General features: G+C 39.0%; 1 protein-coding gene across 2 annotated transcripts in view; it reads left to right on the top strand.

Annotated features, from left to right (window-relative positions):
• Positions 1-16,404, top strand: part of LOC126329139 (protein lin-54 homolog) — a 236,570-nt gene that overhangs the window by 98,738 nt on the left and 121,428 nt on the right. For both annotated transcript variants that reach the window (XM_049996128.1, XM_049996129.1), the window contains exon 5: positions 2,849-2,980. In XM_049996128.1, coding sequence (XP_049852085.1) covers positions 2,849-2,980 — 132 coding nt within the window. The remainder of the gene's footprint in view (positions 1-2,848; positions 2,981-16,404) is intronic.

Below are 16,404 nucleotides of genomic sequence, written 5' to 3'. Positions count from 1 at the left end.
TTGTCAACCGTTAAGAGTGCCATCAGTGAAATATGGGCCAGTGATGTGTTGTCCTATTGATTGTCCACTGACATTAATGTTCTACCTGACAATCAATGTGGGTTTTCCAGTGACCAGTAGTGTATATTGTGTAAATTGATGTTCCCATGGTTTTCAAACATGTCTTCATCAGTAAACAGCACCCTGCGCATAAAGTTGTAGCCTTTCTGCAGAACTTATGGACAGTATTCTAGGCCAATTTGAAAGTCGTTTCCATGAAGACCTTCAAGTAGCAACTCGTAGGGGTGGTATTTATACGTATGAAGAATGTGCAGCACCCTTGTTAGAGAGGATTCCTACCAGTGTCTCCATTTCATGAGGGTTTAGTGCTGCAACCCTCATAACAGTTACTTCTGTTGCTTCAAGTATTATTCTTTTGCTCTGGATCTATGTTTCTGGAGACACGTGTACTGTCGTGTGGAGGTCTCTAACAATATTTATGAAGATAGGGTACATTGGAAGATGTCTGTTAGAGTTATACTGGGCATCCAGCTGTGCTGCTACTGTGCCATTTTGGTGACATTTGCCATAAAGTAGTAAAGTGTCAACCATTTCTTTATTTGTGAAAACCATGTCAAATGCCTAGAACAGATGGACGGGTAAATTAACATCACATTTACAGCATTGATACCAGTTGCAGTGTACAGCCCATCAGTGCCGTGTACCTGTGTGTACCTCCACACAGATCAACTTACTTCATAGTGAGCTGTTCCCCAAACACAGTGCTGGTTGCGGTCTGTTACAGTACACAACTGCAGAGGTGATGGTTTGTACTGGGTAGTGTAACAATTCACCACACACTGACCAGTTCTGTTCTGCAGTGTGTACATTGATACATAAAACATGCAGGAGGGAAACTGCTGTGTACAGAACAATGTTTGTGGTAGGAAAACCTATTCCTACTTTCGGTCCTTGTGGTATTGGTGAAAGTAAAATTACATACGTCAATCACCTTGCAGTTACGACCAACCTGGAATTTACTCTCGCATCTGGGGATGTGCAATAGCAGCGCGTTTAGTTTATTTGAAGTGTCAGCTTCGCTTTGCAATTTCTTGGTATGTAATTGACATATTGCAAAGCAACCAATCCTATTCTTTTTGCAAATTTTCATGTTCTTGATTCCATAAGATTTTTTTTTAAAAGGTGAGTTTGTGTTGAAACTAATATTTATGTAAGTTTTAGAATGTATTTACTTTCATGAGCCCCTGCATTACATTCATATCAGTGAAGGTTGTCTTTCAGTGTACCAGAGATATCTGCAAACTGAAACAGAAATTTACCGATGTCTGTGTTCTAATATCATCAAAATATTTGAAATCAATTGAAAAATTTCACACACACAAGACTAAAAAGCAAAAATAATTATTTAAATAAAACTTCTTAATATAAACATTTAAAAAAGGGACTGAGAAGTATGAAATAATTTCTCCTAGTCCCAAACAGACTTCCAACCCCGTACAGATTGTCCTGAAAATGTGCGCTTCTGAAATTTTTAATAACTGTGACAATATTTGCAAAATTTAAAACAAAATGTGGAGTGCATGTAGTAGATGATTTTAAGGAGTGCAATGAGTAGTTATCATTGAGAGAGAGAAAAAAAAACACAACAGTTCATATTATTTGCAGTGCAATAAAATTATTAGTAACTTCTGTGTACTATTCATGCATCCCACATTTTTCATTTTAGTTTTACAAGTATTGTCATACACACAAACACATTTTTAGGAGTATCTATGTCAGGTTGGGAACAGTTATAGGGCTCAGAGAAAATATTCTATCCTTTTTAGCCTGTTTTAAAAAGTATTATTAATAATGCAAACTGTAGAAGATATACAATACTCTAAATACTTTGAGAAATGTAATTAGTCATTCTCACACTAAAAAATTAAGACCCTGTCAGCAACTGACGAAATTTTGCAGAAATAGAGCAGCTTTTCAAATCTCTCATAAAACTATACTACCATACCCTCCATTTTTCAGTTTGAATATCTTATAGTGGAGTAAATGAATCTGTCATGTTAAATTTATTTGTGTGTTGTGTTTATGGCCGTCCATCTGTTGTAGCAAGTGAACAGCACCAAAAATGAAGCTTTGAATTTTGCCTACTGCATTCACCTTACATATTAGTTCACACTTGCAGAACGGCATCAACACTTCACTTTTAATAGTGCTATGGCAGAATTTTGTGTAATTTCTGTAGTAGCTTCAAGAATTCTGTTTTATAATAGCGTTCAATAACCTACATACGAATAACACGAAACACTGATAACCTTTCAAACATCAAGTGAAATGTAAAGATCATTTAGCTAAGTTTGTGGCATGATAGAGCCAACATTCTTGCTATATCTCAGTACCTGCAGCTTTAGTTGTACTGATAAACTAAACTGATGGATTCCACCTACGTAGTTAATTAACTGTACTCCCATCTGGTAGATTCAGCAGTAAAAATAACACTTCTAAGATTGACGATTAGAGTGATGCTGCGAATCGCTGAGATGAGCTGTGGTTCTGTTCATGTGCATCTTAATCTCTTACATGCTACAGATAATAATAATCTAAACTTTATGGTGTGATCTAGTGCTTACCTGTGTTTCAATGAGGCATATTATTAAATTAATTTGAAAAAGTACATTCTTCCCTGTTGTTATTAAGACAGTATCAACTTCACACTCTCCATCATTTTCCTGTGTGGCGTTCCAGAGCTTTAGATGGCATGACATAAAATTTGTTTGAAGAATAGTTACAACTAAGTTTTCTGCTTACAAGTAAAACAGTAATGAATAGTTCTGTTTATCTGTGTTTGTTATAGGGTTCCTTAAAACCAGGTACTGTACTTACATCAACTACAGGAAGTGGTCAAGTTATCAGTATTCCTGCAACCCAAAATGTTATGGGTCCTGCTGTAAGCATTGCTCAAGTTCAGATGCCAGGATCGCGGCAGGTATGAGATTCTTTCAAACAACTGCTGTAAACATCTGTGATTTTTAAAAGAAAGAAAAGTTAATATAATTGATACTCTGATGTTGCTTTATCATTGTCACCATCATATTTTTTCTTAATGTGTGGACATGTTGATGACTTCCCTTTCTTAGAAGAAGAATTAGAAAATGTTTCCTTTGTTTCTGACAAATTCTTTTCAACTTCTTGTAGCCCTGTCATTCTTTACTGTTGTTAAGCAAAGACACTAGGCATTCATCTGTATGTAAGCTTCACTTCAAAATTAAATAGTAGAGAATTTCTTAGACGCATCTCACATGCAAGTAGGAAGTGTGATGATAAAATGTCTAATGGTTTCGGACTTAAACTTGGTAGGATCTGTGTGATGTAAGTGTGCCTTCAAACATAGGGTAGCTGTTATATCTGTGTGACAGTAGTTTGGCCATATACTTCCCACATCACAACGGCTATATTAACTGTTTCAAATCCCAAAAATGTTCTCTCTCCTACAAAATGTATTAGGAATAAACTTTCCACATCATTTGCAACATAACATGCAATATATTTTCCGATGTATTAAATACGTTGAGAACTCTTGCTAATCATATATGTTATCCTTCCACATACGAGATTAGTATCAATCTCAGAAGTTAATTTAGATTCCATTTTAACATTTGTCTTATTATTGAAGTAACATTTCTTGGAACAGCTGCTGATCTGAGGGCAGGATGGCAATCCATGGAATATTTACTTCCTTGTTCGAACAAATGTTTCACATTGATAAATCTTTGTGACTGGCACGCCGTACTGAACACACACTTCATCCTTCAGTATGGCTCACTACATACACAATAAAAATAAAACCAATGAACAGTATCTGCACATTTATCTTAGATATATTTTATGAATTACTTTCATTATATCAGTTCCTGCAAGATGATTTAGTGCCCTAGTTTCTTATTCCATAGATCATATGCATGATAAATTGCAATGATGTGGAATGAATCATTTTATATTCACATCACAAATTTCTTTTTACATAGTCCTTCATGCTGTTCATCGACAAGTTTACTTTTTTTAAATGCACAACTCAAGCTAGCTTAGTTTTGCACAACATTGGAGTGAATGTTCCAAAAATACAGTGTTTCATTGCTGTTTAAATTCCATTGTATTACTTTTGCCTCATTCCTCAGATACACCCACTTAACCATTCATAACCACTCTCCTTTTCCCTTCAGAGATGTTGCCATTATGTAGGATGTGTCAGGAGCAATAGTCAGTATTGAGGGATGTGGCAGAAACAGTATTTTGAAGCAAAAATGTATAGTTAACATGGGCTGTAAAATGCATACCTGAAGAGCTCTGAACACTTGTTCATCTTCACTACTATGAAACACATTTGTTCTAATGCCTTCTTGAACATTGACAATTCCTCCTGGGACACCCTGTATCCAATATCCTCAAACCAATCCCCCAGTTCATTAACACAGGTGTAGTTCCTTCCTTCTTGCTACACCCACCCTGTCTCCTACCATGCTACATATGTTCAGACACTCCCTGCTGTCCATAACTAATATCTCCATCTCCTAACCCTTCTGTACTTTCAAGATGCTTTACTTTACCTTGCCAATAAATTTATTGTGTGGATGTCTGTTTCTATCTTACTTTAGTCCTCCAAGTAGGCACATTTTGTTTCTTCCCTTCTTATTTATTCCTATTCCAATGCAGCCAGATAACTGTCATGTTAACATTTCATCTTGTTGCTAGTTACAAAATCATGTAAGCATGTCATAAGTGTTGTTTTTCATTTTTGTTTATTTGTCTGTTTCTTCCCCACATCTATGTGACATTGCTAACATGTGGGGGGGGGGGGGGGGGGGAGAATGTAAAACTAATGCACTATTAAACTTGAGTATTGTATCACAGTTTAGTCACCTGTCTTGTCAAGCAAGAGCTCGATATGCATGTTGAGGAGGCCTTCTCTGCAGAGAATGCATAATGCCTGTCCATGAATTTCTCTCTTAAATAACTAATGAACGGTTCTACCGTACTAAACAGTACGAATCCAAGCAATCAATTTTTCAGAATGTGAAAATAATTCCCTTATAAAAATTATTCCATACAATAATTTCATTTTAGGACACCATTATTTTCAATGTATCTGTATTGTATAGCCCTTTCTGTTCCATTGATGAATCTACTAGAAATCACCACCTTCTTTACAACAATATTATGAAAGGGATAGATTGCTGCTCACTATGTAGGAGAGATGTTGAGTCACAGAGAGCCACAACCACCTCTGTGGCCACAGTGACCAACTATATCCTCACCCTCAACTGCTGCTGCTATGAAGGCACCACCTACAAATATTTTCATGGTGCAGCAACGTGCACCCACATGGCACCATCCTATGCCAAACCTGTTCATGAGCTGCCTAGAGGAATACTTTCTAACCCCCCAGAATTCCAAATCCCAAACTCCACATCTGATTCAGATTCACTGATGACGTCTTTGTGATCTGGACGGAGGGTGAAGACACCCTATCCAGATTCCTCCAGAAACTCAACCAACTGCTTGCAGTAGGTGCCATTAGTGTTGAAGAAATCTGCCTGTATCCTTGCAGGGGTTAGCAGCCCCCAGGGGTGGAAATTGCCCCTGCATGCAGAGGTGCGTGATGTCAAGGTGAGCACACCAGCCCATGACGGCAATTGCCCCTGTTAAGGGCCTGCTGTCTCTCAGGGCAGACGACTGGTATAGTCCTCTTGTCTTCATAGGTACTGCTGGACTGCAAATACCTCTGCTAGAGTTGGGGGGTATTTGTGCTGGTTAGAAGCTCATTTGTTGTGCTGACTTCCAGCCATGTATTCTTCTGAAAAACATGGAATTCCCCCCAGGGGGTCACAACTCTTTTGTATGTGCTTGGCTACCATGGGGTCCCAGCCTTTGCACCATTACTTCCTTTCCGTGCTGCTAGCTTATGTTTCCACTATCCCTTTCCCCCTCTGCCTCTCCATTGGATAGTTTTCTTGGCCCTGGCTTATGATTTGGGAATTGAGTTTCCACTTCTGGCATTTTTTACAACTTTTCATTAAATGAATACATGGTCCTTATTGTTGGATTTAACGTGCCACCCATTTCGAAAATTTTGCAGAAATTCTGTTCATGCAGGGAAGGTAGCCTAAGGTGATGTATGCTTCACCTTTGTGCCTTTCCATATTTGCATCTATTACTGAGGTAATACACGTAAAACACAGCACAGTAGCCATTCCAGTTTGGTGGAAGGGGGGGAGTCGTCAAATATCTGCACAATGGTAGGCCCTTGGTCACACAGGAATTGCACTGTTTGTGCATGAGCTCAAAACTCCCAGTGTATGCCAAAGAGTTTGTGCCTGTCGTGAGGGGGCACCTGGACTCCGAGCAACGGATTACTGGCCAGTTAGCTATTTTTCAGGCTAGATGGTGCCCAGGTGGAGAGCCCCCATTCAGAGTGGGTGATACCATAGCAGATGAGCCGTAAATGAAGCGAATGAAGTTATGTCCTGCTGGTGGCTATGCATCCCCAACAGTGTCTATGGAAGGGAAGCCCTCATTTAATGTAGAGAGAGAAGATCCTAAAATGTTTCCTTCCCTGGCTGCACTGTGGGGGGAATATACGGTTAAGTGGGAAGCAGAGAAATGCTCCCCACAATACTTGGTTTGCAAAAAGGACTGATGGGGATTCCTTCTTTGCCACAAAGCCCTTATTCTTTGCGGAGAACATAGAAGACAAGTTTGGGAAAGTGGTAACCATCTCTTAAATGAAAAGTGCATCAATTTTGATCAAAACAGCATCCCTTGCTCACAGCCGCTGCTTGCTTGTAACAATTTGGGAGATGTACTGATGATTGTCACCCCCCCCCCCGCCCACCACCACCACCATAATAGCCAAAATATGGTTCAGAGCATCATTTGTCACCAAGAGCTGCTCTTGCAATTTGTTCATCATGTCCACTGGGGACCAAAGGACTACAGCGTTGCTATCAGTGCCTTCATCTTGGCCTTTGAGGGGGATTCAGTGCCTGAAAAGGTCAACATGATACCAATGCGTTGTGAAACCATATGTGTCGTAGTCATCCCCCACCCCCATGTGGTGGTTCAGATGTTTGAAATTCGGGCATATGTCTGTGCATTGCATCACTAGCCCTATCTGTAAAGGTTATGGATCAGGCACCAACAGCAGCTTGTCTGTTATGGTACCCACATTCACAGCTCACCTAAGCATCTGAGCTACTGTCTCCTCATTCCAAACATGGAAATGCATCTCCCACAATGGTGCCCCAGATAAGGGATTATGATCGCAGTTCGCATCATGTACCTCATTTTTGAACTCCAGCTGCTTCCTTTAGCATCTCTCCTCCAGGCTCACTCACATATGCCCATTGGCCGCAGCTTCATCTTCACCTATCACAAGGTCCGAAAGACTCATTTCATCTCTTGATAATGGCTATCTGTGTGATTCCCTGTATGCCATTGAACAGTGTAGATGCACAGGGACCTGTATCTGGACCTTGGACCATGTTGGGATCCCTCAGAATGAACTCACTGGTAGCTTAGCCAAATTGGCTACCAGTAAGCTGACTCTTGAGATTGATACTCAAGAGACAGGCATCCGATCAGTATTATGCCTCAAGTTTTAGGGACCTGGAATACGGAATGGCTCACTCTGACTTCACCAAATGAACTACAGGATATGAAGGAGACTACAAATCTGTGGAGGTCGTCCATGCAGGTCTCTAACGAGAACTCTGCTGTTCTTTGTCAGATCTGCACCAGCCATACTTGACTGACTAATGGTCATCTCCTCTGTCATGAGAACCTACTCCACTGTCATGATTCCCATTCAACGGTGGTCCACATTTTGCTGGGCTGTCCCAACCTAGCAACCCTGCAGTGGTTTTAAATCTCTCTGTCTCGCTACCCCTTACACTGGGAGACAATGCCTCAGTGACTGACTTAGTTTTACATTTTACTCTAAAAGGGTGGGCCACTTAACCTTATCAGCCCGGTGAGGCAGATCATTCTGTGCCTCCTCTGCACAGATCAGACAGCGGCTGTCTGGACTTGGTGGTCCAACCCGCCCCCACCCTACCTCCTCTTTTACTCCCCCTCCCCCCCATGTAGTCTGTTCGACTTGTTCATCTTCAGTCTATCTGTGATTTTCTTGTCCTGTTTAGATTAGATTAGATCTACTTTCATTCCAATTGATCTGTGTTGAGGATGTCCTCCAGGTTGTGAACATGTCAGAAAAACAATAATACATGACAAATATTTACAACTGAAACAAGTAAGCTAATGTACCTTCCACAGGTTCCAAGTGGAATGATAGTAATTTTATTTTTTAAATGAGTACTATATGGAAGAATCATTTTACAAACAGTAATACACTGAATTTAAAATAAAAAAAGTTTTTATTTATTTATAACATAATAAACATGTAATAGAACTACTATAATACTTACTTACAATGAACACATTACTTCACTGAAATGAAATGGTGCGGAAGTTAGATTGTATACACACACACACACACACACACACACACACACACACCAATTGGTTCTACTGAGAAATTCATCAGTGGAGTAGGAGTAGTTGGCCACCAATAAATCCTTTAGGCTTCTCCTAAACTGAATTTCATTGGTTGTTAAGCTTTTTATGGCTGCTGGCAAGTTATTGAAAATGTGTTTTCCTAAATGATGCACACCTTTTTGTACAAGAGTAAGTGACTTTAAATCCTTGTGAACATTATTCTTATTTCTAGTATTGATTCCATGAACTGATCTGTTGGTTCGAAAAAGTGATATATTTTTTAGGACAAATTTCATTAAGGAATAAACAAATACTGGGAAGCAGTAGTTAGTATCCCTAGTTCCCTAACCAGGCTTCTGCAGTATGTTCTTGAGTTCATACCAAGTACAACTCTTGCTGCACATTTTTGTGCCTGAAAAACTTTAGTTTGGCTTGATGAATTACCCCAAAAAATAATCCCATATGACATGGAATGAAAGTAAGCATAGTATGCCAGCTTTTTCATTTTTATATCCCTTATGTCGGACGCAATCTGCATTGCAAACAGAGATCTGTTAAGACGCTTCAGCAGTTCTGTGGTGTGCTCCTCCCAGTTGAATTTATTATCAAGCTGTAATCCCACTTTTTTCATCTGCTTGTAGTCGTAAGTTAGGCGTATACACGTGGGACACTGCATGTAGTGTGTTTTTTCAATGTTTAGTGACAAAGAATTGGCTAGGAACCAGTGATTGATGTCCACAAATATTTTATTAGCCCATCTTTCTAAGACTACATTTGCTTTGCTATTTATTGCAATGTTTGTATCATCGGCAGACAAAACATCTGGTAATATTACTGATAAAAGGTCATTGAATTACGCAAGAAAAAGTAAGGGCCCTAAGATGGAATGTTGTGGGACCCCACATGTAATTAGTTTCCAGTTGGATGATGCTTGATAGCTTAATACATGTTTCTTTCCTAATAACACAGTTTGTTTCCTGTCAGAGATATAAGATTTGAACCATTTTGCAGCATTTCCTGTTAAACCATAATATTCTAATTTACTTAAAAGGATATTGTGATTTACACAGTCAAATGGCTTTGACAGATAACTAAATAACCAGTTGCCTGCAACACAATATCAGAACCCATTAGAAATCTGAACTGTGACTTCGACAGTATGTTATTTGAGATAAGATGTTTATAAAGCCGATTGTACATTCCTTTTTCTAAAATTTTTGAGAATGCTGACAGAAGTGAAATTGGATGGAAATTTGATGCTATTTCTTTATCTCCCTTCTTAAACATCATACCCGCTATATATATATATATATATATATATATATATATATATATTAAAAACAAAGATTCCAAGACTTACCAAGCGGGAAAGCGCCGGCAGACAGGCACATGAACAAAACACACAAACACACACACAGAATTACGAGCTTTCGCAACTGGCAGTTGCTTCGTCAGGAAGGAAGGAAGGAGAGGGAAAAATGAAAGGATGTGGGTTTTAAGGGAGAGGGTAAGGAGTTATGTCTGCTTGTGTCTGTGTATGTGCGGATGGATATGTGTGTGTGTGTGTGTGTGCGAGTGTACATCTGTCCTTTTTTTCCCCTAAGGGAAGTATTTCCGCTCCCGGGATTGGAATGACTCCTTACCCTCTCCCTTAAAACCCACATCCTTTCATTTTTCCCTCTCCTTCCTTCCTTCCTGACGAAGCAACTGCCAGTTGCGAAAGCTCGTAATTCTGTGTGTGTGTTTGTGTGTTTTGTTCATGTGCCTGTCTGCCGGCGCTTTCCCGCTTGGTAAGTCTTGGAATCTTTGTTTTTAATATATTTTTCCCATGTGGAAGTTTCTTTCTGTTATATATATATATATATATATATATATATATATTAAAGATTTTATGATGGAAATTATTTCTGCTGGGGTAGTCAGGGTCAAATTCGTATTATGGAAATTGCTTGAAATGTCTGGTCTGAGGTATTCCCTAGCAGCATCTACAGAACCTGACAACCCCATCTTTTCAGTAACAGTTATAAAATGTTTGTTAAAAAGTTCTGCAACACTATACACATCTGTCACCAATGTATCATTTACTCTTAATGCTATTTGTTCCTCTTCATGTCTGGTTCTACCAGTCTCCTCCTTCACTATATCCCATATTGTCTTTATTTTGTTATCTGATATGACTATCTTTTTCCTTGTAATATATTTGCTTTATGTCCGTATTACAGTCTTTAATATTTTGCAGTATTTCTTGTAATGTGCTATAGCATCAACATCAGAACTTTTTCGGATTAACACAGTTTTCTTTTTGTTTTACAAGATACCCCTATTCCTTGAGCAATCCATGGCTTCTTTGTAGAGTTTGCTCTAACCTTGGTTAGTTTAGGAGGAAAACAGTGTTCAAATAAGGTAAGCACTTTATTGGCAAAAGTGTTATATTTTTCATTCATGCCATGAGCACTGTAAACATCGTTCCAGCGAATGTCTCTGAGGAGTGTCCTAAAATAATCAATTTTTGGCTTATTGATTACCCTCTTGAGCTCAGATTTAACAGATTTTATATACTGTCCACTATTAACATTTAACAGAAGAACTGCATGTCATGGTCTGAGAGGCCATTGACTATTGATTTTGTAATATAATTTTGTTCATTGGACTTTTCATAGATATTATCAATAGCTGTTTGTGAGTAATTGGCTACCCTAGTGGGGAACTTTACGGTAGGAATTAAGTTGAATGATAGGGTTACTAACTCAAATAAGTTCTTATTGGGAGAGTCTTTAAGGAAATCTACACTGAAATCGCCAGCAACCACTATTTCTGTGTTTTTTGGTTGTTAAATGGGCCAATACAGCTTCAAGGTGGTTTATGAACAGATTAAGTTACCTCTGGGTGCTCAATATACACTTAATATTATGAAGGACTTTTTGTGTAATTCTACTCCTGTTCCACATGCTTCCATATGCTGTTCCAGGCAAAATTTATGAATGTCTATGTCCTTAGATTTATGACAGTTCCTGATGAATGTGGCAGCTCCTGCTTTCTCCATTTGTGCTGTACAAAAGTGAGATGCTAACCTAAACCCTGTGACACTTAAAAGTTCTGTACCAGTGGTCACATGATGTTCAGAGAGGCAGATTGTCTGCTGAGTGTGAAGACTCTAATTCATCTATGCAGATAATTAATTCATTAATTTTATTTCTCAGTCCTCGAATATTTTGATGCAATAAAGATAATTGACATTTCACATTGACTAAGTTAAAATTGGGTAGAGTTGAAATATCTGCTGACTGTTGAAAATTCTAAATCAATAGCTTTTTATGCTGTGTGAAAATATTATGAAAAGGATCGTTGCTACTCCCCATATAGTGGAGATGCTGAGTCACAGATAGGCACAACAAAAAGACTGTCATAAAATAAGCTTTGTGTGTGTGAGTGCGTGCGTGCGTGCGCGCGCACGCGCGCACCTCTGTCGTCTATTTTTGATAAAAGCCTTGTCGACCGAAAGCTAATTTCTGCTGTATGCTGAGTAGCAACTATCCTTTCCATAATATTGTTACAGGCCATCCTGGATTTTCTGTTGTTCGATTTTGTTGCTGTTGATTTAATAGTTCGTGGGAAGTCTGCACATCTCTGGGATAAGATAATGATCCATGGAATACTAATTGCCATCTTCGAGCAGACATTTCCTCTCACTGGTTCACCTCAGCTACCGTCTCGTGCTGAAGACATGTCATCCCTCAAAATGGCTCACAGTAAAAATTAAAACAATCCACAGTATCTGCACATTTATATGAGGCATACTATTTTGTACTGTTATTTTCATACTACGCAAATTACTTTCCTTGCAATTATCATTTGTCTGTAAGAAGTCACCAGTACGTGCCTCACTCTCCTGTAAGGGATTGTATAACTACACTAGGCCTCAAGTCCCCGTGTGGGAATCAGTTTTAGGTTCTTTCTTTCTTTTTTATTTGTTTATTTATCTTTTTCAGTGTACTTAAATCACTTGCAGCAAATGCTGGAATGGTTCCTTTGTAAAGGACATGACATATTTCCTTTTTTCATATTTGTCCTGTCGAAGTATGTCTTACATCTCTGATAACCTTGCCACCAGTGGGTGTTAAAATATGATTGTTCGTTCGTTCGTTCCTTCCTTCCTTCCTTCCTTCCTTCCTTCCTTCCTTCCTTCCTTCCTTCCTTTCTCTTACGTGTAACAGATAGTGTGTTAAAAGAAAGAAAGAAAGACCAAGCTTATGATCACAGCTTTCCACTCGATTTACTCACAGTGGCAGAAATTTAGGATCCCTGTGTGACATTGGCATGCTTAGTGGGCTTTGCTGAACCACATTGCAGACTGAAGTAGTTTGATGGGAATGTAATGTTGTCAGTCATGCAGCAGCAACATAAAATTAATAATATCTTCAATTTTTCTTCTTCTTCTTCTTCTTCTTGCTTGCCAGTTTTGTCATTTAATTTCTAATTATGTTGTTCTTGTTGTGGTCTTCAGTCCCGAGACTGGTTTGATGCAGCTCTCCATGCTAATCTATCCTGTGCAAGCTCCTTAATCTCCAAGTACCTACTGCAACCTACATCCTTCTGAATCTGCTTAGTGTATTCATCTCTTGATCTTCCTCTACAATTTTTACCCTCCACTCTGCCCTCCAATGCTAAATTTGTGATCCCTTGATGCCTCAGAACATGTCGTACCAACCAATCCCTTCTTGTTGTGAAGTTGTGCCACAAACTTCTCTTCTTCCCAATCCAATTCAATACCTCCTCATTAGTTACGTGATCTACCCACCTAATTTTCAACATTCTTCCTTAGCACCACATTTCGAAAGCTTCTGTTCTCTTCTTGTCCATACTATTTATTGTCCATGTTTCATTTCCATACATGTCTACATTCCATACAAATACTTTCAGAAATGGCTTCCTGATACATAAATCTATACTCGATATTAACAAATTTTTCTTCTTCAGAAGCGCTTTCCTTGCCATTGCCAGTCTACATTTTATATTCTCTCTACTTCGACCATCATCAGTTATTTTGCTCCCCAAATAGCAAAACTCCTTTACTACTTTAAGTGTCTCATTTCCTAATCTAATTCCCTCAGCATAACCTGACTTAATTCGACTACATTCCATTATCCTCGTTTTGCTTTTGTTGATGTTCATTTTATATCCTCGTTTCAAGACACTGTCAATTCCGTTCAGCTGTTCTTCCTAGTCCTTTGCTGTCTCTGACATAATTACAATGTCATCAGCAAACCTCAAAGTTTTTATTTCTTCTCTCTGGATTTTAATACCTACTATACCTACTCCAAATTTTACTTTTGTTTCCTTCACTGCTTGCTCAATATAGAGATTGAATAACATTGGGGAGAGACTACAACCCTGACTCACTCCCTTCCCAACCACTGCTTCCCTTTGATGCCCCTCGACTCTTATAACTGCCATCTGGTTTCTGTACAAATTGTAAATAGCCTTTTGCTCCCTGTATTTTACCCCTGCTACCTTTAGAATTTGAAAGAGAGTATTCCAATCAACATTGTCAAAAGCTTTCTTTAAGTTTACAAATGCTAGAAACGTAGGTTTGCCTTTCCTTAATCTTTCTTCTAAGATAAGTTGTAAGGTCAGTATTGCCTCACGTGTTCCAACATTTCTATGGAATCCGAAATGATCTTCCCCGAGGTCGGATTCTACAAGTTTTCCCATTCGTCTGTAAATAATTCGCATTAGTATTTTGCAGCTTTGAATTATTAAACTGATAATTCGGTAATTTTCACATCTGTCAACACCTGCTTTCTTTGGGATTTGAATTATTGTATTCTTCTTGAAGTCTGAGGATATTTCGCCTGTCTCGTACATCTTGCTCGCCAGATGGTAGAGTTTTGTCAGGTATGGCTCTCCCAAGGCCGTCAGTAGTTCTAATGGAATGTTGTCTACTCCCGCGCCCTTGTTTTGAATCAGGTCTTTCAGTGCTCTGTCAAACTCTTCACGCAGTATCGTATCTCCCATTTCATCTACATTCTCTTCCATTTCCATAATATTGTCCTCAAGTACATCGCCCTTGTATCAACCTTCTATATACTCCTTCCACCTTTCTGCCTTCCCTTCTTTGCTTAGAACTGGGTTGCCATCTGAGCTCTTGATATCCATACACGTGGTTCTCTTCTCTCCAAAGGTCTCTCTAATTTTCCTGTAGGCAGTGTCTATCTTACCCCTAGTGAGATAAGCTTCTACATCCTTACATTTGTCCTCTAGCCATGCCTGCTTAGCCATTTTACACTTCCTGTCGACCACATTTTTGAGAAGTTTGTATTCCTTTTTGCCTGTTTCATTTACTGCATTTTTATATTTTCTCCTTTCATCAATAAAATTCAATATTTCTTCTGTTACCAAAGGATTTCTACTAGCCCTCGTTTTTTTACCTACTTGATCCTCTCTTGCCTTCACTACTTCATTTCTCAGAGCTACCCATTCTTCTTCTACTGTATTTCTTTCTACATCTACATTTATACTTCGCAAGCCACCCAATGGTGTGTGGCGGATTCTTTCCCCCATTCCTGTCAATTTTTCCCTTGTGCTGTCCCTGAAACTCTGTACAACCTCTGGTTTCGTCAGTTTATCATCCATGTCCCATCTCCTTAAATTCCCACCTTTTTTGAATTTCTTCAGCTTTAATCTACAGTTCACAACCAATAGATTGTGGTCAGAGTCCACATCTGCCCCTGGAAATGTCCTACAATTTAAAACCTGGTTCCTAAATTTCTGTCTTACCATTATGTAATCTATCTGATACCTTTTAGTATCTCCAGGATTCTTCTATGTATACAACCTTCTTTTATGATTCTTGACCAAGTGTTAGCAATGATTAAGTTGCAATGATTAAGTTATGCTACGTGCAAAATTCTACCATTTCTTACCCCCAATCCATATTCACGTACTACGTTTCCTTGTCTTCCATTTTCTACTGTCAAATTCCAGTCATCCATGACTATTAAATTTTCGTCTCCCTTCACTACCTGAATAATTTCTTTTATCTCGTCATACATTTCTCCAATTTCTTCGTCAACTGCAGAGCTAGTTGGCATATAAATTCGTATTACTGTAGTAGGCATGCGCTTCGTGTCTATCGTGGCCATTATAATACGTTCACTATGCTGTTTGTAGTAGCTTACCCACACTCCTATTTTTTAATTCATTATTAAACCTACTCCTGCATTACCCCTATTTGATTTTGTGTTTATAACCCTGTAGCCACCTGACCAGAAGTCTTGTTCCTCCTTCCACCGAACTTCACTAATCCCACTATATCTAACTTTAACCTATCCATTTCCATTTTAAATTTTCTAACCTACCTGCCCGATTAAGGGAGCTGACATTCCACACTCCGATTCGTAGAATGCCAGTTTTCTTTCACCTGATAACGAAGTCCTCTTGAGTAGTCCCCGCCCGGAGATCCGAATGGGGGACTATTTTATCTCTGGAATATTTTACCCAAGAGGACGCCATCATCATTTAACCATACAGTAAAGCCGCATTCCCTCGGGAAAAATTACGGCTGTAGCTTCCTTTTGCTTTCAGCCGTTCACAGTACCAGAACAGCTAGGCTGTTTTGGTTAGTGTTACAATGCCATATCAGTCAATCATCCAGACTGTTGCCCCTGCAACTACTGAAAAGGCTGCTGCCCCTCTTCAGGAACCACACATTTGTCTGGCCTCTCAACAGACACCCCTCCTTTGTGGTTGCACCTACGGTACGGCTATCTGTATCGTTGAGGCACGCAAGCCGCCTCACCAACTGCAAGATCCATGGACCCTTCCTTATTCTATTTGTGCCATATTCTCACTTTACAGCAG

The sequence above is a fragment of the Schistocerca gregaria genome, chromosome 2, assembly GCF_023897955.1.
Source record: "Schistocerca gregaria isolate iqSchGreg1 chromosome 2, iqSchGreg1.2, whole genome shotgun sequence".
Lineage (NCBI taxonomy): Eukaryota > Metazoa > Arthropoda > Insecta > Orthoptera > Acrididae > Schistocerca > Schistocerca gregaria.
This window is presented reverse-complemented; position numbering and strand designations above follow the sequence as displayed.